The following is a 17,053-nucleotide window of genomic DNA, read 5'->3' on the forward strand; positions in this document are numbered from 1 at the left end:
ACAACCCTGGAAGTCAGAAGGTCGTGGGTTCTCATTCCGGCTCTGCCACTGGTCTGCTCTGTGACCTTGGACCAGTCACTTCACTTCTCTGGGCCTCAGTGACCTCATCTGTAAAATGGGGATTAAGACTGAGAGCCTCATGTGGGACAGGAACTGTATCCAATCTGATTTGCTAGTACCCACCCCAGTGCTTAGAACAGTGCTTGCCACATAGTGAGTGCTTAACAAATACTATTATTATTATTATTATCATTCTGACCCCCAGGCCTGTGCTCTATCCTCTAAGCACGCTGCTTTTCTGACACCCACCGTCTCACTGTACTTCGATCTTAGCCTTTTTTCTGCTACCCCCCGCCCACATCCCTCCCTCTGGCTCTGGAGCTCCTTCTCGCTTCGTATCCGACAGACCACCACTCTCCCCACCTTCAAATCCCTACTAAAATCACATCTCCAGTAGACCTTCCCTGATTAATCTCCCCCTTCCCAGTCTGAGCTCTCCTTTCTGCCCCAGCTGGGCACTTGGGTCTGTTCCCCTTAAGCACTTTGCTATTCACCCCTCCCACCACACTCAGATACATAAATAATAATAATAATAATAATAATAATAGCACTTATTAAGCGCTTACTATGTGCAAAGCACTGTTCTAAGTGCTGGGGAAGTTACAAGGTGATCAGGTTATCCCACGGGGGGCTCACAGTCTTAATCCCCATTTTACAGATGAAACTGAGGCACAGAGAAGTTAAGTGACTTTCCCAAAGTCGCACAGGTGACAATTGGCGGAGCTGGGATATGAACCCATGACCTCTGACTCCAAAGCCCGGGCTCTTTCCACTGAGCCACGCTGCTTCTCTTACTTCTCTGCTTCTCTTGCTTCTCTGTAATTTATTTTAATGTCCGTCTTCCCCTTTAGTCTGTAAGCTCCTGGTGGGCAGGGATCATCTATGCCTACTCTTTTTCAGTGTACTCTCCCAAGTGCTTAGTACAGTAAGTACTCGATAAATACCTGGGTGGAAATCGTAATTGAGATTTTAGTAAGATGCCAAAAGGGGCTTCAACCCCCAAAAGTTTGGGTGCCTGGTTAGGCCTGGTGTTAGAAAAAATAGTTATTCGTGGTCCGACAATCAGTATAATTTTTTGAGCACCTACTGTGTGTGGAGTGCTGAGCTAAGACACTTAAAAGAGTACAGTGGAGCTTACAATCTTGTGGGGTAGATAAGCACCACAATAAATTACCAATAGTTGGAAGTGTGTGAGTGCCCAAGTGCTTAGGTGATGTGGAAGTTGAAGGATAGAGGGTGGAGAAAATTGGAGAAGGAAGGCCTCCTGCAGATGTGATTTCATAAGGGCTTTGAAGATAGAGAGAGGCACAGCGCATAGCTTGGCCTGAGAGGAACAAGAATTGTGCAAACCAAGGTGTGGTGGGAGGAGAGAGTGGATGGATAAGTAAGAGGGAGGGAGGTAATTGAGTGCTTTAGGAGTTTCTGCTTGATGCAGAGAAGTATGGGCAATGTTGGGAGGTTTTCTTGGCAAAGATGATTTCTTAGGAGGCTGGGTTGATCAGCCCTTTTTCCGTACTTTGTTTTGAGACTTTCTCAGCAGTTGGCATTAGCGTGTGTTGAATACATCACACTGAACACCGCCTATCTGAAGCTTCAAGACCTTGATGTCTTCCCCCCGCAGCCTCCATCCCACTCACAAATATATGAAAGAATTGAATACTGTAGAAACTCCATCGTTGGCAAACATTCAGTAACTTCCAAATGTTCCTTAAGCAGGAATGTTCTTGCTAATTTCCTTTTCTCGTAGCTGGGTGTGTTGTGCTGACAGGGTGAAGAAGTTTCAAGATTAGGACTTCTTATGGGAAAGTGTAAAAATCAAGCTTTTGCATTAAGTACTCCGAAAGGTTCTGACTTGGTTGAGTTTTTTTTATTTATTTCCCGGTTTATACTTAGGGTTCATTTCATTTTGCTTTGAGATTCAGGGTTAAATGCACACAGCGCAGTTTGGCCTAGTGGAAAGAACATAGGCCTGGGAATCAGAGGACCTGGGTTCTAATGCCAATTCTGCCACTTTTCTACTTTGTGACCTTGGGCAAGTCACTTAACTTCCCTGTGCCTCAGTTTCTCTCATCTGTAAAATGGGGATTCAATACTTGTTCTCCCTCCTACTTACTATGTAAGCCCCTTGTGGAACCTGATTAACTTGTATCTACCCCAAACATAGTAAGTGCTTAACACCACAATTATTATACATGAACAGTCAAATTTATATACCCTCCATACTCCTGTGCATATTTTCTGGTGAATATACAAAATAATATCAAGAGCAAAAACTACAATGTCTGCTAGTCACAGATGCCTCAGAGTGTAATTAAGATGGAAGATATTTTAAAAAAAACCTCGACTTTTTTTTTGAAATTTTCAGAAGTGCGCACAATGTTCTCAATCATGACTTCTAGATAGAAATTTTAAAAATCATCCAATTCTTAAACTTTCAAAGTAGGAATCAAAATATGTGTGGTAAAATTCATTTTTATAGATGCTGGGTTAATAAAGGAGGTGCCCTGAAATTAGAATTCTATGGTTGTCAAGATCTGGGTAAAAATCGAAGAAAGATATAGTTGGAAGGGATCTCGAGAGGTCTCCAAACCCAGTGTTTTGACTCCAGGCAGGTGAATCCTACAGTATCCTGGCCACTCTCCACATAGTGTATGTGGTTTTTTCTGGGTTTTTTTTGTTGTTGTTGTTGTTGGTTAGAGACCTGCAGTGATAAAGATTTCATAGCAGCTTTGAATAGTCTATTTCAAGTGTGTAGTCACCGTTTACCATCTCCCCACTTTATATCTCCCATTTTCCATGTCACTACTTTCAGGCCACCTAAATACTTAATTACTCACAAATCACTCTCCCCTTCTGGTAGCACTGATATGCATTGGTACAGTCAATCAGTCATATTTATTGAGCACTTACTATGTGCAGAGCACTGAACCAAGGACTTGGGGGACTACAGTGCAGCAGAATTAGCAGACACGTTCCCTGCCCATAATGAGATAACAGTCTAGAGTAGGAGACTGACGTTAATATATATGGTCTCCCTCATATCTGGAACATAGTATAATGTCTATCTCCCCCACTGGATTGTGAGATCCTTTAAAGCAGGGGTCACATCTACTCTCAAGTACCTAGTGCAGTGGCTCTGCACACAGTAGGTGCTCATTAAAAACCTATGGACTGACTGATTCATAGTACATTTTTTTTCCAATGTTTAACCAAACTCTAGCTGCAATTTAGTAATTGGTCCTCTGAGGAAATGGAAAATGATTAGTTAACATTTTCCTCGTAAATAACCCTTGAAGGTAATTATTCACCTTCCCCATAGCCCATAGATATGATACCTGCCTGGCAAGTTACCCAGGTTTTTCATAATTTAAACGTAACAATTAGGAAAGGAGCTTGCAGGTTGATGTGACCTCTGAAGACCATATACTGATGAGCTTTGCAGACCCAAAAACTAATTCCATGTCTTGCACTTGTGTTCATTAATAATTATTACTATTATTATTATAGTACTTGTTAAGTGCTTACTGTGTGCCAAGCACTGTTCTAAGCCGTGGGGTAGAAACTAGTTAATCAGGTTGGACACAGACCTTGTCCCACACTGGGCTCAGTCCTAATCCTTATTTTTTTTACAGATGATGGAACTGAGGCACAGAGGAATGAAGGGACTTGCCCAAGGTCACACAGCAGGCACGTGGTAGAGCTGGGATTAGAACCCATGATCTTCTCGTTCCCAGGCCCATGCTTCTATCCACTGTACCATGCTGCTACCACAGTACACCGGTGTAATATTCCCAGGGTGATGTGATTTTATAATTAGCATTTCCCCATTGTTTCTTGTATATATTAATGGAGTTGACCCCCTACCCCGACTAGATAAGTGAAATAGATATGAAATTGAATTGAGATTTAGTACATAAATCCCCAAATCAGGTTAATGGCCCATTCAGCATGGTATCATCTTTAGTGGTGACAGCAAGGGTACTTCAAGAAGCAGGGCAATGTTTTTCCTTCTTGACAATCATCCTCTTAGTAATGGTTATACCTTCTAATATCCTTAAGTTTTCCCAAGTTTTATCTCCTCTTAAGGCTCATATGGTTGCAAGTGAAGCAGCATGGCTCAGCGGAGAGAGCCTGGGCTTTGGAGTCAGAGGTCATGGGTTCAAATCCCAGCTTCACCAATTGTCAGCTGGGTGACTTTGGGCAAGTCACTTAACTTCTCTGTGCCTCAGTCACCTTATCTGTAACATGGGGATAAAGACTGTGAGCCCCACGTGGGACAACCCGATCACCTTGTAACCTCCCCAGCACTTAGAACAGTGCTCTGCACATAGTAAGCGCTTAATAAATGCCATCAAAAAAAAAATGGATGTGCCAGTTTGGGGCGAGGAGATGGGTACTTCATTGTGTAACTACAGTAAACTAAAAGCTGACTCCTGGCCTCTTAATGTTTGGACCCATTATCCCCTTGCCTGAAGTTGAAATTCCAGTTACAGAGCTTAGCTTTTTGGAAAGTTTTTTTTCTCTCGTCATAAATCTGATTGATCATGACAAAAGCTTCTAACTGCACATCCCCGAATTCACTGGGTGCTGATGACAAAGCTTTCATTCATTCATTCAGTCGTATTTATTGAATGCTTACCGTGTACAGAGCGCTGTACTAAGCACTTGGAAAGTACAATTCAGCAACAGATAAGAGACAATCCCTACCCAACAATGAGCTCGCAGTCTAGAAGGGGGAGACAGACAACAAAACAAAACAAGTAGACAGGGCTCAGTACCACCAAAATGAATAGAATTATAGCTATATATACATCACTAATAAAATAAGTAGAGTAATAAATATGTACAAGTATACACAAGTGGTGCAGGGAGGGGAAGGGGGTAGGGCAGAGGGAGGGAGTGGGGGCGATGGAGAGGGGAGGAGGAGCAGAGGAAAAGTGGGGGGCTCAGTCTGGGAAGGCCTCCTGGAGGAGGTGAGCTCTCAGTAGGGCTTTGAAGGGGGGAAGAGAGCTAGTTTGGTGGATGTGAGGAGGGAGGGCAGAGGTAGGATGTGGGCCGGGGTCAATAGCGGGATAGGCGAGAGAGAACAAGGCACTTCGAGAAGGTTAGCGGCAGAGGAGCAGAGTGTGCGGGCTGGGCTGGAGAATGAGAGAAGGGAGGTGAGGTAGGAGGGGGCGAGGTGATGGAGAGCTTGGAAGCCAATAGTGAGGAGTTTTTGCTTCATGTGAAGGTTAATCGGCAGCCACTGGAGCGTTTTGAGGAGGGGAGTGACGTGCCCAGAGTGTTTCTGTAGAAAGATAATCTGGGCAGCAGAGTGAAGTATAGTCTGAAGACGGGGAGAGACAGGAGGATGGGAGATCAGAGAGGAGGCTGATGCGGTAATTCAGTTGGGATAGGATGAGAGATATACCAACAGGGTAGCAGTTTGGATGGAGAAGAAAGGGTGGGTCTTGGCAATGTTGTGAAGGTGAGACTGACACGTTTTGGGAACAGATTGGATGAGTGGGGTGGATGAGAGAGCAGAGTCAAGGGTGACACCAAGGTTGCGGGCTTGTGAGATGGGAAGGATGGTAATAATAGTAATAATGATGGCATTTATTAAGTGCTTACTATGTGCAAAGCACTGTTCTAAGCGCTGGGTAGTGATGGGAAGGTCAGGGAGAGGACAGGGTTTGGGAGGGAAGATAAGGAGCTCAGTCTTGGACATGTTGAGTTTTAGGTGGCAGGCAGACATCCAGGTGGAGATGGCCTAAAGGCAGGAGGAGATACGAGCCTGGAGGGAGGGAGAGAGAACAGGGGAGGAGATGTAGATTTGGGTATCATCTGCGTAGCGATGATAGTTGAAGCCGTGGGAGCAAATGAGTTCACCAAAGGAATGAGTATAGATGGAGAATAGAAGGGACTTTAGATTTCACGAAAGATCCGGACCACCCACCTTCACTCGAAACTGTATTAATGACGTCCGTTAGCCGAAACGGTTCTCCTGGGATGCCAGCCTTTTCTTGTTCCAGTCGGATTTTTAATCCTGTGTGGGTTGATGAGACAGAGTGCACTCGGCTGCCATAGTGTCTTGACAGGAGGGGTCCTGATTCCATTCTAGGAGGCAAAAAAGCAGTCCGCTTCAATATATGGAAGGCTGGGAACTCCCAAGCAGCCAGTGGATATCAGCAGTTGACGTTCCTCCAGCTGCACAGTGTAACTACTGGAATATAAATAGTAGTTCTGAGTCCTTGGAATTTAGGGCTTTTTGGACCACACTATTTGCTGTCATGGGGTGGTCCTGCAGTATCCCCCCAGCCAAAGTATCTTCCCAGATTTGGGGGTTAATGGTGCCCAAGACACTTGGTTAAGTTGGGGCTCTTTTGCTGTGGCCAAACTCCAAATTAGGCAATTCTTCTGAAAACTCTTGGATGTCTGTTGTTAGCCTTCTACCCTAAGCTGTTGAATAGAATCACACTGCAGTTTTTAAGCACTTGCTGTATTCTACTTGGAATTGGCTGTATTTCTTTAGTAATTATCTTAAGGTAACATGGTGGTCTCTTGCTGCCCTTTTCAAAATCTCCAACTTGCTATGACTTTTAAGTACCTCCAAGAACATCCTAAAGTTTGAACTGCCGTTCTGAAGTTGCCATTTTATGAGGAGGTTCAAATTCATCGGTATTGCTGCATCTTCAGTTTGTGGTACTTGGTTAGAGGTTACCAAAGATCAGATTCCGAAATCACAGTAAAAACCGCTTGGCTACGCAGTATGCACACATTATAACGAGCCTCACGAACCAAAGAACTGTAAACCGAAAGCACCATGTGGGTGAAAGCTACTGATCGAAAACAGTTCCTTTAGTCGGAATGGCAGGTGGAAAGAGGGGGTGGTGAGTTTTTCAATGGTGAATGTCCTCCTTCATGGAGGCGGCAACAGAATAACCCATAAAGCCAATGTCTGCGAGCACATAGCGAGCGAAGAAGAGCCTCAGTTTGGCCACCCCTGCATTACAACTTAAAGATTGGGCCAAACCCTATGTGGACATTTGGAAGGAAAATAAAGACTAAGAAGTATTTTGGTTCTCCCAGTGGCACACTGAAATAGAATAATCTGGGTTCAGATCGATGTGGCCCAGAAAAGATAGCCTAGTAATAAAATTAAGAGTTTTCCTTTGTAGCCTTCCATAAATATTGATTGGATACTTTCAAGTACATTTGAGCTCTTTCCAGCTGAGAAACGGATAATGTAAGACAGTAAAAAATGTAGGCTGTTGCGAAGAAATCATTTTTTATTTGACGTGAGGTCTCTTTGATTCTCAGTCTTCCTCTTTATAGGAAGAGGAAGCACCAAGAGTGGTAAATTCCGACCATTAGGATGTTAGTGGGTTGTTTTATTGCTAATCACTTACCTTTTATATCCAGAGTAGGCATTGTTAATGGTGTAGCTGTCCCTCTGTATGAGTGTGGTTGAAAAAAATCACCGTGTGACCTGCAATTCTTTATGTACCGAGCACACAGTAGAGTACCCCGGCCTCGTATCTTTGACTATTTGGTCCAGCGTCCGTTGCTGAGGGTGGCAGTAACTCGCTAAATTGGTCCGTCTGCTACTGTCGATTCGCAATAATCGGTGACTAGGCCGTCATGCTCTGAGCCATATTTCAGAGGGTCCTTGTACCATTTCTTTTACTTGCAGTGGTCTTTCTACTCATTTCAACTTGATAGACAAGAGATTTTTTTGGTATTTGAGTGCTTACTGTGTCCCAGGTACTATACTAAGCGCAGGGGTAGGTACAAGATAATCGGGTTGGACACAAGAATTGATTAATGACTGTCCACTCTCTTCTTCCTCTTGTGTTTAGCTAAATGAAAGTGTTTCAGAGGAACAGCAGCAGCTCAGTGGAGAAGCAGCATGGCTCAGTGGAAAGAGCACGGGCTTTGGAGTCAGAGGTCATGGGTTCAAATCCTGGCTCCGCCACTTGTCAGCTGTGTGACTTTGGGCAAGTCACTTCACTTCTCTGGGCCTCAGTTACCTCATCTGTGAAATGGGGATTAAGACTGTGAGCCCCACGTGGGGCAACCTGATCACCTTGTAACCTCCCCAGCGCTTAGAACAGTGCTTTGCACATAGTAAGCGCTTAATAAATGCCATCATTATTATTTATTATTAACAGCGTGGCTCAGTGGAAAGAGCACGGACTTGGGAGTCAGAGGTCATGAGTTCTAATACCATCAATCGTATTTATTGAGTGCTTACTGTGTGCAGAGCACTGTACTAAGCGCTTACTGGTGGACTAACCACCTCCACTGCTTGTCAGCTGTGTGACCCTGGGCAAGTCACTTAACTTCTCTGGGCCCCAGTTACCTCATCTGTAAAAGGGGGATTAAAAGTGTGAGCCCCACGTGGGACAACCTGATTACCTTGTATCTACCCTGTTGCTTAGAACAGTGCTTGGCACATAGTAAGCGTTTAACAAATACCAAAATTATTATTATTATTATGCATGACTCTGATGGTAGAGGACAAACTGGGCTTCAAGGCCTCATTCTTGGTGGTCTTCTTGCCTTAGTACTGGATTTCCCAACTTGTACTTCCCAAGTGCTTAGTACAGTGCTCTGCACACAGTAAGCGCTCAGTAAATACGATTGAATGAATTTCCAGTACAGCAGATATTGCTAATAGTCTGGGCTTTGCACCTGTGCGGTAGGTTGGGTAACTCTGTTGCGTTGTATACCTTAAACTTGGCCTAGAGCATATAATAAAAGAGTGTATTAAAAATGACAATTAATTATTTCTAACAGCCTCGTGGGGAAGTTCAAAACGTTTACTGGCCTACAAAATGTTCTTAGCACTCTTCCACCCTCCCTTCCCATCCCTCAGGCCACAGGCCCATAATTCACCAATAGCATAGTAAGATGTATTTCTCATTAGAAGCCAAACATCAGTTTTATGGGTATGTGGACAAAGGAAGTCTGGCAAGGAGCCAAATTTACCCAAGTGAATAAGTAAGTAAACAGAATACTTTGCCTCTTTTTTACCCTGGTGTCTAAAAGCTCTGAGAGGCCAGGCTGAGTCCAAAGCCATGCTAGTACTCAAAGCCCCCAAGATGAAACCGGCTGAATCAGTCAATCAGTCGTATTTATTGAGCGCTTACTGTGCGCAGAGCACTGTACTAAGCGCTTGGGAAGTCCAAGTTGGCAACATCTAGAGACAGTCCCTACCCAACAGTGGGCTCACAGTCTAAAAGGGACTGTGGCTCAGTCCATGTGCTGACCCAAAGCCAAGTCTTGTGGCCCAGAGCTGGCTTTGAGCCAGACCCAGCTTCCAGGTGTTCCAGTTTCCCTCCCATTCCCTTCCCATCCCTTTCCCATTTCCCTCCTTTTCATCTGCTGAGTGTAGCCTAGTCAGGCATTACTGGGCAGGAGGCTGGAGGCAAGACTGAGCCACGGGACAAGGAACATGTCTGCTTGATTCTGTTGTACTGTACTCTCCCAAGTGCTCAGCACAGTGCTCTGTGCAGAGTAGCACTCAGTAAATACGATTAATTGAAAGAAGTAGGTGATGTAGTGGTGGCCCCCTTTGCCCCATTCAACTGTGTCCGGTTGTCCAGGCTTGTCATCCTGTTTCCACCCGCTTTTAGGTGATTTCTGTGCCCACCAGCACATCAACCGGAAGATGGTCAAGGATTAGAGGTGAAACTGAAATCCATCGACTTTGGTTTTAGTGGACAAATCAGGCAGGGCTGCGACCTCTGAGTTTCTTCTAAACTGTTGCCTCAGCTCTAAGTCAGTCAATCAGTGGTATTTATTGAGCGCCTACTATGTGCAGAGCACTGTACTAAGCACTTGGGAGAGTACAACTTGGGTCCCCACAGCACCTGTATATATGTATATATGGTTGTACATATTTATTACTCTATTTATTTATTTATTTATTTATTTATTTATTTTACTTGTACATTTCTATCCTCCTTTTTTTATTTTGTTGGTATGTTTGGTTCTGTTCTCTGTCTCCCCCTTTTAGACTGTGAGCCCACTGTTGGGTAGGGACTGTCTCTATGTGATGCCAATTTGTACTTCCCAAGCGCTTAGTACAGTGCTCTGCACATAGTAAGCGCTCAATAAATACGATTGATTGATTGATTGATACAACAGAATTAGCAGACACGTTCCCTGCCCATAGTGAGCTTACAGTCTAGAGGGGGAGACAGAATAATTTATAATATATAATTTAAAGGTTTGTACATCAGTGCTGTGGGGTTAACTGAGAAGCAGCATGGCTCAGTGGAAAGAGCCCAGGCTTTGGAGTCAGAGATCACGGGTTTGAATCATGACTCCAACACTTGTCAGCTGTGTGACTTTGGGCAAGTCACTTCACTCCTCTGTGCCTCAGTTCCCTCATCTGTAAAATGGGGGTGAAGACTGTAAGCCCCCTGTGGGACAACCTGATCACCTTGTAAACCCCCCAGTGCTTAGAACGGTGCTTGGCACATAGTAAGCACTTAATAAATGCCATTATTATTATTATTATTATTATTATTATTATTATTATTATTATTATTAACCAACTGGGAGTTCGTTAAATATCTCAGAGGTTCTTAAATTCATTTGCTTATTTGGGACTTTGCAATGGAGTGACTTGGGTACGTATTCATAAATCAAATGTCCACAGTAAAATGGTCTCACTACCATATCCGTTTTCCATTTTAAAACACTTTAGAAAAAACATTGTGGTTGTTTTTGGAAATTCGTCTTTGATGTTTGGTTGCATTTTCACTTTTTAAGATGTGACAATAATGGGGTATTTGTTAAGGGTTTATTATGTGCCAGGCACTGTGGTAAACACAAGCTCATTGGGTTAGACGCAGTCCCTGGCCTACATGGGACTCACAGTCTAAGAGGAAATAACAGGTTTTGAACCCCATTTTTTTAGATGAGAAATCTGAGGCCCAGAGAAGTAAAGTGACTTACCCAAGATCACACAGCAGGCAAGCAGAAGAGCTGGGAGTAGAACCCAGGTCCTTTGACTCCCAGGGCTACGCACTAATAATAATAATAATAATAATAATGGCATTTGTTAAGCACTTACTATGTGCCAAGCACTGTTCTAAATGCTGGGATAAATACAAGGTTATCAGGTTGTCCCACGTGGGGCTCAGTCTTAATCCCCATTTTACAGATGAGGTAACTGAGGCTCAGAGAAGTTAAGTGACTTGCCCAGTGTCACACAGCAGACATGTGGCGGATCCGGGATTCGAACCCATGACCTCTGAGTGCAAAGCCCGGGCTCTTTCCACTGAGCTACGCTACTTCCCTGTACTTTCTTTCTTTACCCCAGGTTTTCCCCTAACCCTTTAGGCCTTTAAAAATAGGTGAATCCAGAGTTCAGGTTAAGAGGGGTTGAAAAAAATCTTATTTTTGGTATTGTGAATGTAAACTGCTGCTATCAGCTTTAGTCTTGCAGCCCTTCCTTTCAGTGATTGTGCCATTCTCCTCTCTAGTAGCAGACCTGACCATCTTGTTGAAATCATGTAGTTTGAGCAAGCAGAACAGGGCTCTAATTCCCATTTGCTCATTTTAAAACATCTTGGGGCATATGTCTTTGTTCCTGTAGGTAGTGATGAAATATTAGGATGTGAGTCACGACCCCCTTGCTATGCATCATTTTAATTATAATCGTGAGCTTTCAGCAAGGATGGCCAGCAAGATTTGAGGTGCTTTCGGTCACACTGTCAGCAAAAATTATGGACTGAATTTTTAGATCATTCTTTAAGCATATAATTAGGATTATAAGGAAAGAGTCATTTCTCACTTAAATCCTGGGGAAAAATGCCTTCTGACTGGATGATCTCAGTCACTGAGAACCAGTGTAGAAAACTGATATCAAGTTTTCCAGATTGAGTTCTAAACCTAATGTGATTTCCTTATTCATAGATTATCTCGATAATGGCAATAATAAAATGGCAATCCAACAAGCGGATAAACTGCTGAAAAAACATAAGGATCTTCACTGTGCTAAGGTAAGTTCATTTGCCCTTTGGTGAATTTTTTTTATTCAATGACTTAAGTGCACATTATTACTAGGTACTTAGCATGTTTCCTCTTTAAAGCATTTTAGAATCATTAGCTAATTAACCTCTTGCGTGCCCATTAACTTGTGGTTTTTCAGGCTGCATTTTTTTTAACTCGTGGCAAGTTTAATGAAACACTTGTCAAGAGTGTTTAATTAAAAACTAGAAAACCTAGATTTTAATTTTCTTTGAACCCTGCAAAACTGCTTTGACAGTACTGTTGTTTCATTGTGTCAAAGACCGGTTCAGAAATGACTTGTGTATATTCAGTAAGATTAAACACGAATGTTTGAATCGGTTCGGTGGAGTGGAAGTTTGCTTCATTGCAACTTAGTTGACCGTCCCAGGAATGGATAGAAGCAAATCGGGTTGGACACAGTCCCTGTCCCACAAGGGGCTCACCATCTCGATTCCCATTTTATAGATGAGGTAACTGAGGCACAGAGAAGGGAAGTGACTTGCCCAAGGCCACACAGCAGACAAGTGAAGGGGCCAGGATTAGAACCCATAACCTTCTGACTCCCAGGCATGTGCTTTCTCCACTCCACCATGCAGTATCATCTCCTGTTTTAATCCATTATTCCAATGCAATTTCTTGATGCAGGCTTCTTTATCTGTGGTTTGTAATCTTCCGTCTGTTAAACTTGTTTTTTTTTATTCCTGTTAGGTTTTGAAGGCAATTGGTTTGCAGAGGACTGGAAAACAAGATGAAGCGTTTGCTTTGGCAAAAGAAGTTGCTGCCCTGGAGCCCACTGACGATAATTCTCTACAAGCGTTAACTATTCTCTACCGGGAAATGCATCGACGTAGGTTTTCAGATTGCTTCATGGCTTTGAAAACCTAGCCCGAGCTCTCCATCTGTGATTTAGTTTCACATTTAGACCACCGTCCTTTCGATAATCTAATAACGTTGGGACACCCACCGGGTGCAATGCATTGTACAGAGCATTGGGAAGTATGAAACCATGGAAGTCAATCGGTGTTACTGTGTGCAGATCTCTGTACTCAGCATTTGAGAGACTATGTTACAACTGAGTTGGTAGACGTGATTCCTGCCCACGAGGAGCTTACATTCTAGAAGAGGGGGACAGGCATTAAAATAAATTAAAGATAGGGGAAATGGTGGAATGTAAGAAGGTGTACATGAGTGCTGTGAGAGTGGGGTGACTATCAAGTGCTTAAAGGGTACAGTTCCAAGGGGTAGAGGATGCAGAAGAGAGAGCGAGTGGGGACATGAGGGCTTAGTTAGAGAAAGCCCCTTGCAACGGTGTGATTTTTTTAGGAGAGTTTTGAAGGTGGGAAGAATGATAGTTTATTGGCTATGAAGGGGAGAGGGGGTTCGCGCCAGAGGGAGGAAATGAGCAAGAGGTTGGCAGTGAAATCAATGAGATTGAGGTTCAGCGTTTAGGCTGGTGTTGGGAAAGTAAAGTGTGTGGGCTGGGTTTTAGGAAATCAGCAAGGTAAGTAGAAGGGAGAGAGCTGATTTAATATCTTAAAGCTGATGGTAAGGAGTTTCTGTTGATGGACGTGAATGGGCATGAAAGTGACACCTTTTTTTTTTTTTTTAAATGGTATTTAAGTGCTTACTACATGCCAGGCACCAAACTAGCGGGTGGAGTAGATACAAGCTAATCAGGTTGGACCTTGTCCGCATCCCACATGGAACTCACAGCATTAATCCCCATTTTGCAGATAACTGAGGCACAGGGAGTTCTAATCCTGGCTCAGCTACTTCTCTGCTGTGTGGCCTTGGGCAAGTCACTTCACTAATCCCTTCATCTGTAAAATGGGGATTGAGACTGTGTGCCCCACATGGAACAGGGATTGTGTCTACCCTGATTTGCTTGTATCCACCCCAGCACTTAGTAGAGTGCTTGGCACGTAATAAGCACTTAACAAATGCCACAGTTGTTATTTTTTGTTAGAACTGTTGGGCACTGCTTCAGGACAGACAGTGAAAAGGAAGCTTCAGATCAGTCAGTCATTGGTGTTTGAGTGCCTACTGTGTGCAGATCACTGTACCAGCACGTGGAAGAATTCAGTGCAAGAGAGCTGGTAGATATGTTCTCTGCCCACAGTGAGTTTGCAATCTAGAGGGGGAGACAGACCTTAATATAAATAAATCATTCATAATAATAATTTATAGATATGTACATAGGTGCTGTAGAGTTGAAGGTGGGGAAATTATCGAATGCCCAAAAGCCACAGATCCAAGTTGAAACAATGCAAAAGGGAGAGGGAGCAAGGGAAAAGAGGGCTTGGAGGAGATGTGACTCCTCCAAAAGTCACAAGACTCCTCCACAAGACTCCTCCAAGAGTCCAAGAGAAGCAGCATGGCTTAGTGGAAAGAGCAAGGGATTAGGAGTCAGAGGTCCCAGCTCTGCCGCTTATTGGCTGTGTGTCCTTGGGCAAGTCACTTAACTTCTCTGTGCCTTAGTTACCTCACCTGTAAAATGGGGATTAAGACTGTGAGCCCCACATGGGGCAACCTGATCACCTTGTATCCTCCCCCAGCACTTAGAACAGTGCTTTGCACATAGTAAGTGCTTAACAAATGCCATAATTATTATTATTATCCTGTGCCCTTGAGAAGCAGTTGTGACAGTGGTTTCTCAGATGTTTTGTGATCATCATGAGATGCAGTAAATCGAAGGAAAGCAAGTGAATAGATGATATTTTTTTTCTTTTCTGACAAAAATAATTTGCCCCTGTCCTTTATAGTGGAATTAGCCCACATAATGCTGCTATTCTTGTTTTTGCTATTTAGTATTTTAGAGTTGAGCCATAATAGTTTAAGGTAGTATTATTGTTTATAAAGTTTTTGAAGTAATCAGATTTTAGATTCACATGGTGCTGTAAGAGTCAGGTTCTCTCCACTTTCTCATCCCTTTTGGTTAAACTTTTGATGTCTCTTAGGTGGGATGAAGTATCAAACTGATTTGCACTTCAGCACCTGAGCTTTAACTTACTACATTCATAGGCAAAAATCAAAGTGGAAAAATACAGTCAGAGTGGTGAGGGGAAAGTAATTAAATTCTTGACTTTTTTTCAGGAGGAAATATGGACTAGAGAGAAATCCACTTTGCTAAGTAGGGACGAAAGTTATTAAAGGAAGGGAAATGCTTGTTAAGTGTTTGAAAATGTAATCCGTGGGGCTTTCAACTTTTGCAAACTTACTGACATCAAAGTACAATTTGTCTTTTGTTTGCCCTAGCGGAGCTGGTAACTAAGCTTTACGAAGCTGCTGTGAAGAAGGTTCCTAACAGTGAAGAATATCATTCTCACCTTTTTATGGCCTATGCCAGAGTTGGTGAATATAAGAAAATGCAACAGGTAACTTCCCTGTGAACCTGCTGAGTTGTTTGATTAATTACAGATGGGATGGCAAACCAAAAAAGGAAGGTAGCCTTCAGCACATCAGTTTAAAAATTGATGTGATCGGGTGTTTTAATGACGGAACTGAACAAAAACTTTGTGCACAGTCACCCCATGTTGGGGTCTTGCTGGTCAGCATTATATGTCTCACTTTAAACGATGGGACTATTTTCAGGTACAATGAGTGTTTTGTTTGGGGGAAAAATGGTTTTCTTATTTCTTCTGGTATTGTGCTAGCTTGCTTTTTTGCTTTCGAATTGGTCTGCTAAACTGTAGTTTCTAGTTTGGAGATGAGAGGCATAAATCCCAGAATATGTATGAACACATGATGTATAACCGTGGTTACATGTCGAATGAAATGCCCGAATTATCAGTTTGCTAAAAGGACATCTTTTTAATTGCAAATACTGTTGCTCCCTTAGGAGGAAAGCTTGTGCACTCCTCTGCTTTTGTTTCCTCCAGTGTAGCTTTTGTATTTGTTTATCATTGACTAGACTAGATCAATAGATTGTAGCTTGTGCCATGATCTTCAAATGAAAAGTACCTATAAATGGAAGACTCTGAAGTTTCTTACTCCTTTTTATTTGTACTTTCTAAAGTGTTCTTAAACCCTAGCTGGTTTTTTCTCATGAGCCTCACAGTGGCATAAAATATTATAGTAAGAAAAGTATTGTTACAGCAGAGAAAGCCGCCACTTGGTTGAAAGAGTATGGAATAAGATACATTTAGGGAGATAATACTTTTTCTAGGGGAAAATTTCCCGTGGAACCTGAACCTGCCCAGTATAACTCTGATTCTTCGTGCCTATCCAGTGATTGCAGGCAGAGCACTCTCCGTAATATTGTGGAGCCTTTTCCTGCTTGTCCCACTCTCAGAACTCTGGGGTCAGCACACCAGCCTGATTGACCAGTTGGGGATGATGAGGATGATGGCATTTATTAAGCGCTTACTATGCGCAAAGCACTGTTCTAAGCACTGCGGAGGTTACAGGGTGATCAGGTTGTCCCACGGGGGGGCTCACAGTCTTAATCCCCATTTTACAGATGAGGTAACTGGGGCCCAGAGAAGTTGTGACTTGCCCAAAGTCACACAGCTGACAATTGGCCGAGCCGGGATTTGAACCCACGACCTCTGACTCCAAAGACCGTGCTCTTTCCACTGAGCCACGGATCTTCCCGCCCTGTTCCAGCAGCCTTGCCACCCTGAGTAGCGTGCTAGCAATCTCCAGAGGCCAAGCCATCAGGCCAGGCATTAGAGAAGCAGCATGGCCTAGTGGATAGAGCACAGGCCTGGGTGTCAGAAGATCATGGGTTCTAATCCCAGCTCTGCCACTTGTCTGCTGTGTGACCTTGGGCAAGTCACTTCACTTCTCTGGGTCTCAGTGACCTCATCTATAAAATGGGGATTGAGATTGTGAGCCCCATGTGGGACAGGGACTGTGTCTAACCCTAATTGTCTGTATACACCCCAATGCTTAGTACAATGCCTGGTACATAATAAGTACTAAACAAACACCATAATTACCATTATTATTATTATTAGAAGAACTCTGTTTGCCAAGGCCCCCTTAC

General features: G+C 43.3%; 1 protein-coding gene across 1 annotated transcript in view; it reads left to right on the forward strand.

Annotated features, from left to right (window-relative positions):
- NAA25 (N-alpha-acetyltransferase 25, NatB auxiliary subunit) overlaps positions 1-17,053 on the forward strand; it is a 61,912-nt gene that overhangs the window by 11,093 nt on the left and 33,766 nt on the right. Inside the window, exons 2-4 of the mRNA XM_038762856.1 lie at positions 11,971-12,056; positions 12,775-12,913; positions 15,322-15,440. Of these exons, the coding sequence (XP_038618784.1) occupies positions 11,971-12,056; positions 12,775-12,913; positions 15,322-15,440 (344 nt within the window). The remainder of the gene's footprint in view (positions 1-11,970; positions 12,057-12,774; positions 12,914-15,321; positions 15,441-17,053) is intronic.

Source organism: Tachyglossus aculeatus, chromosome 21 (genome assembly GCF_015852505.1).
Source record: "Tachyglossus aculeatus isolate mTacAcu1 chromosome 21, mTacAcu1.pri, whole genome shotgun sequence".
Taxonomy (NCBI): Eukaryota; Metazoa; Chordata; class Mammalia; order Monotremata; family Tachyglossidae; genus Tachyglossus; species Tachyglossus aculeatus.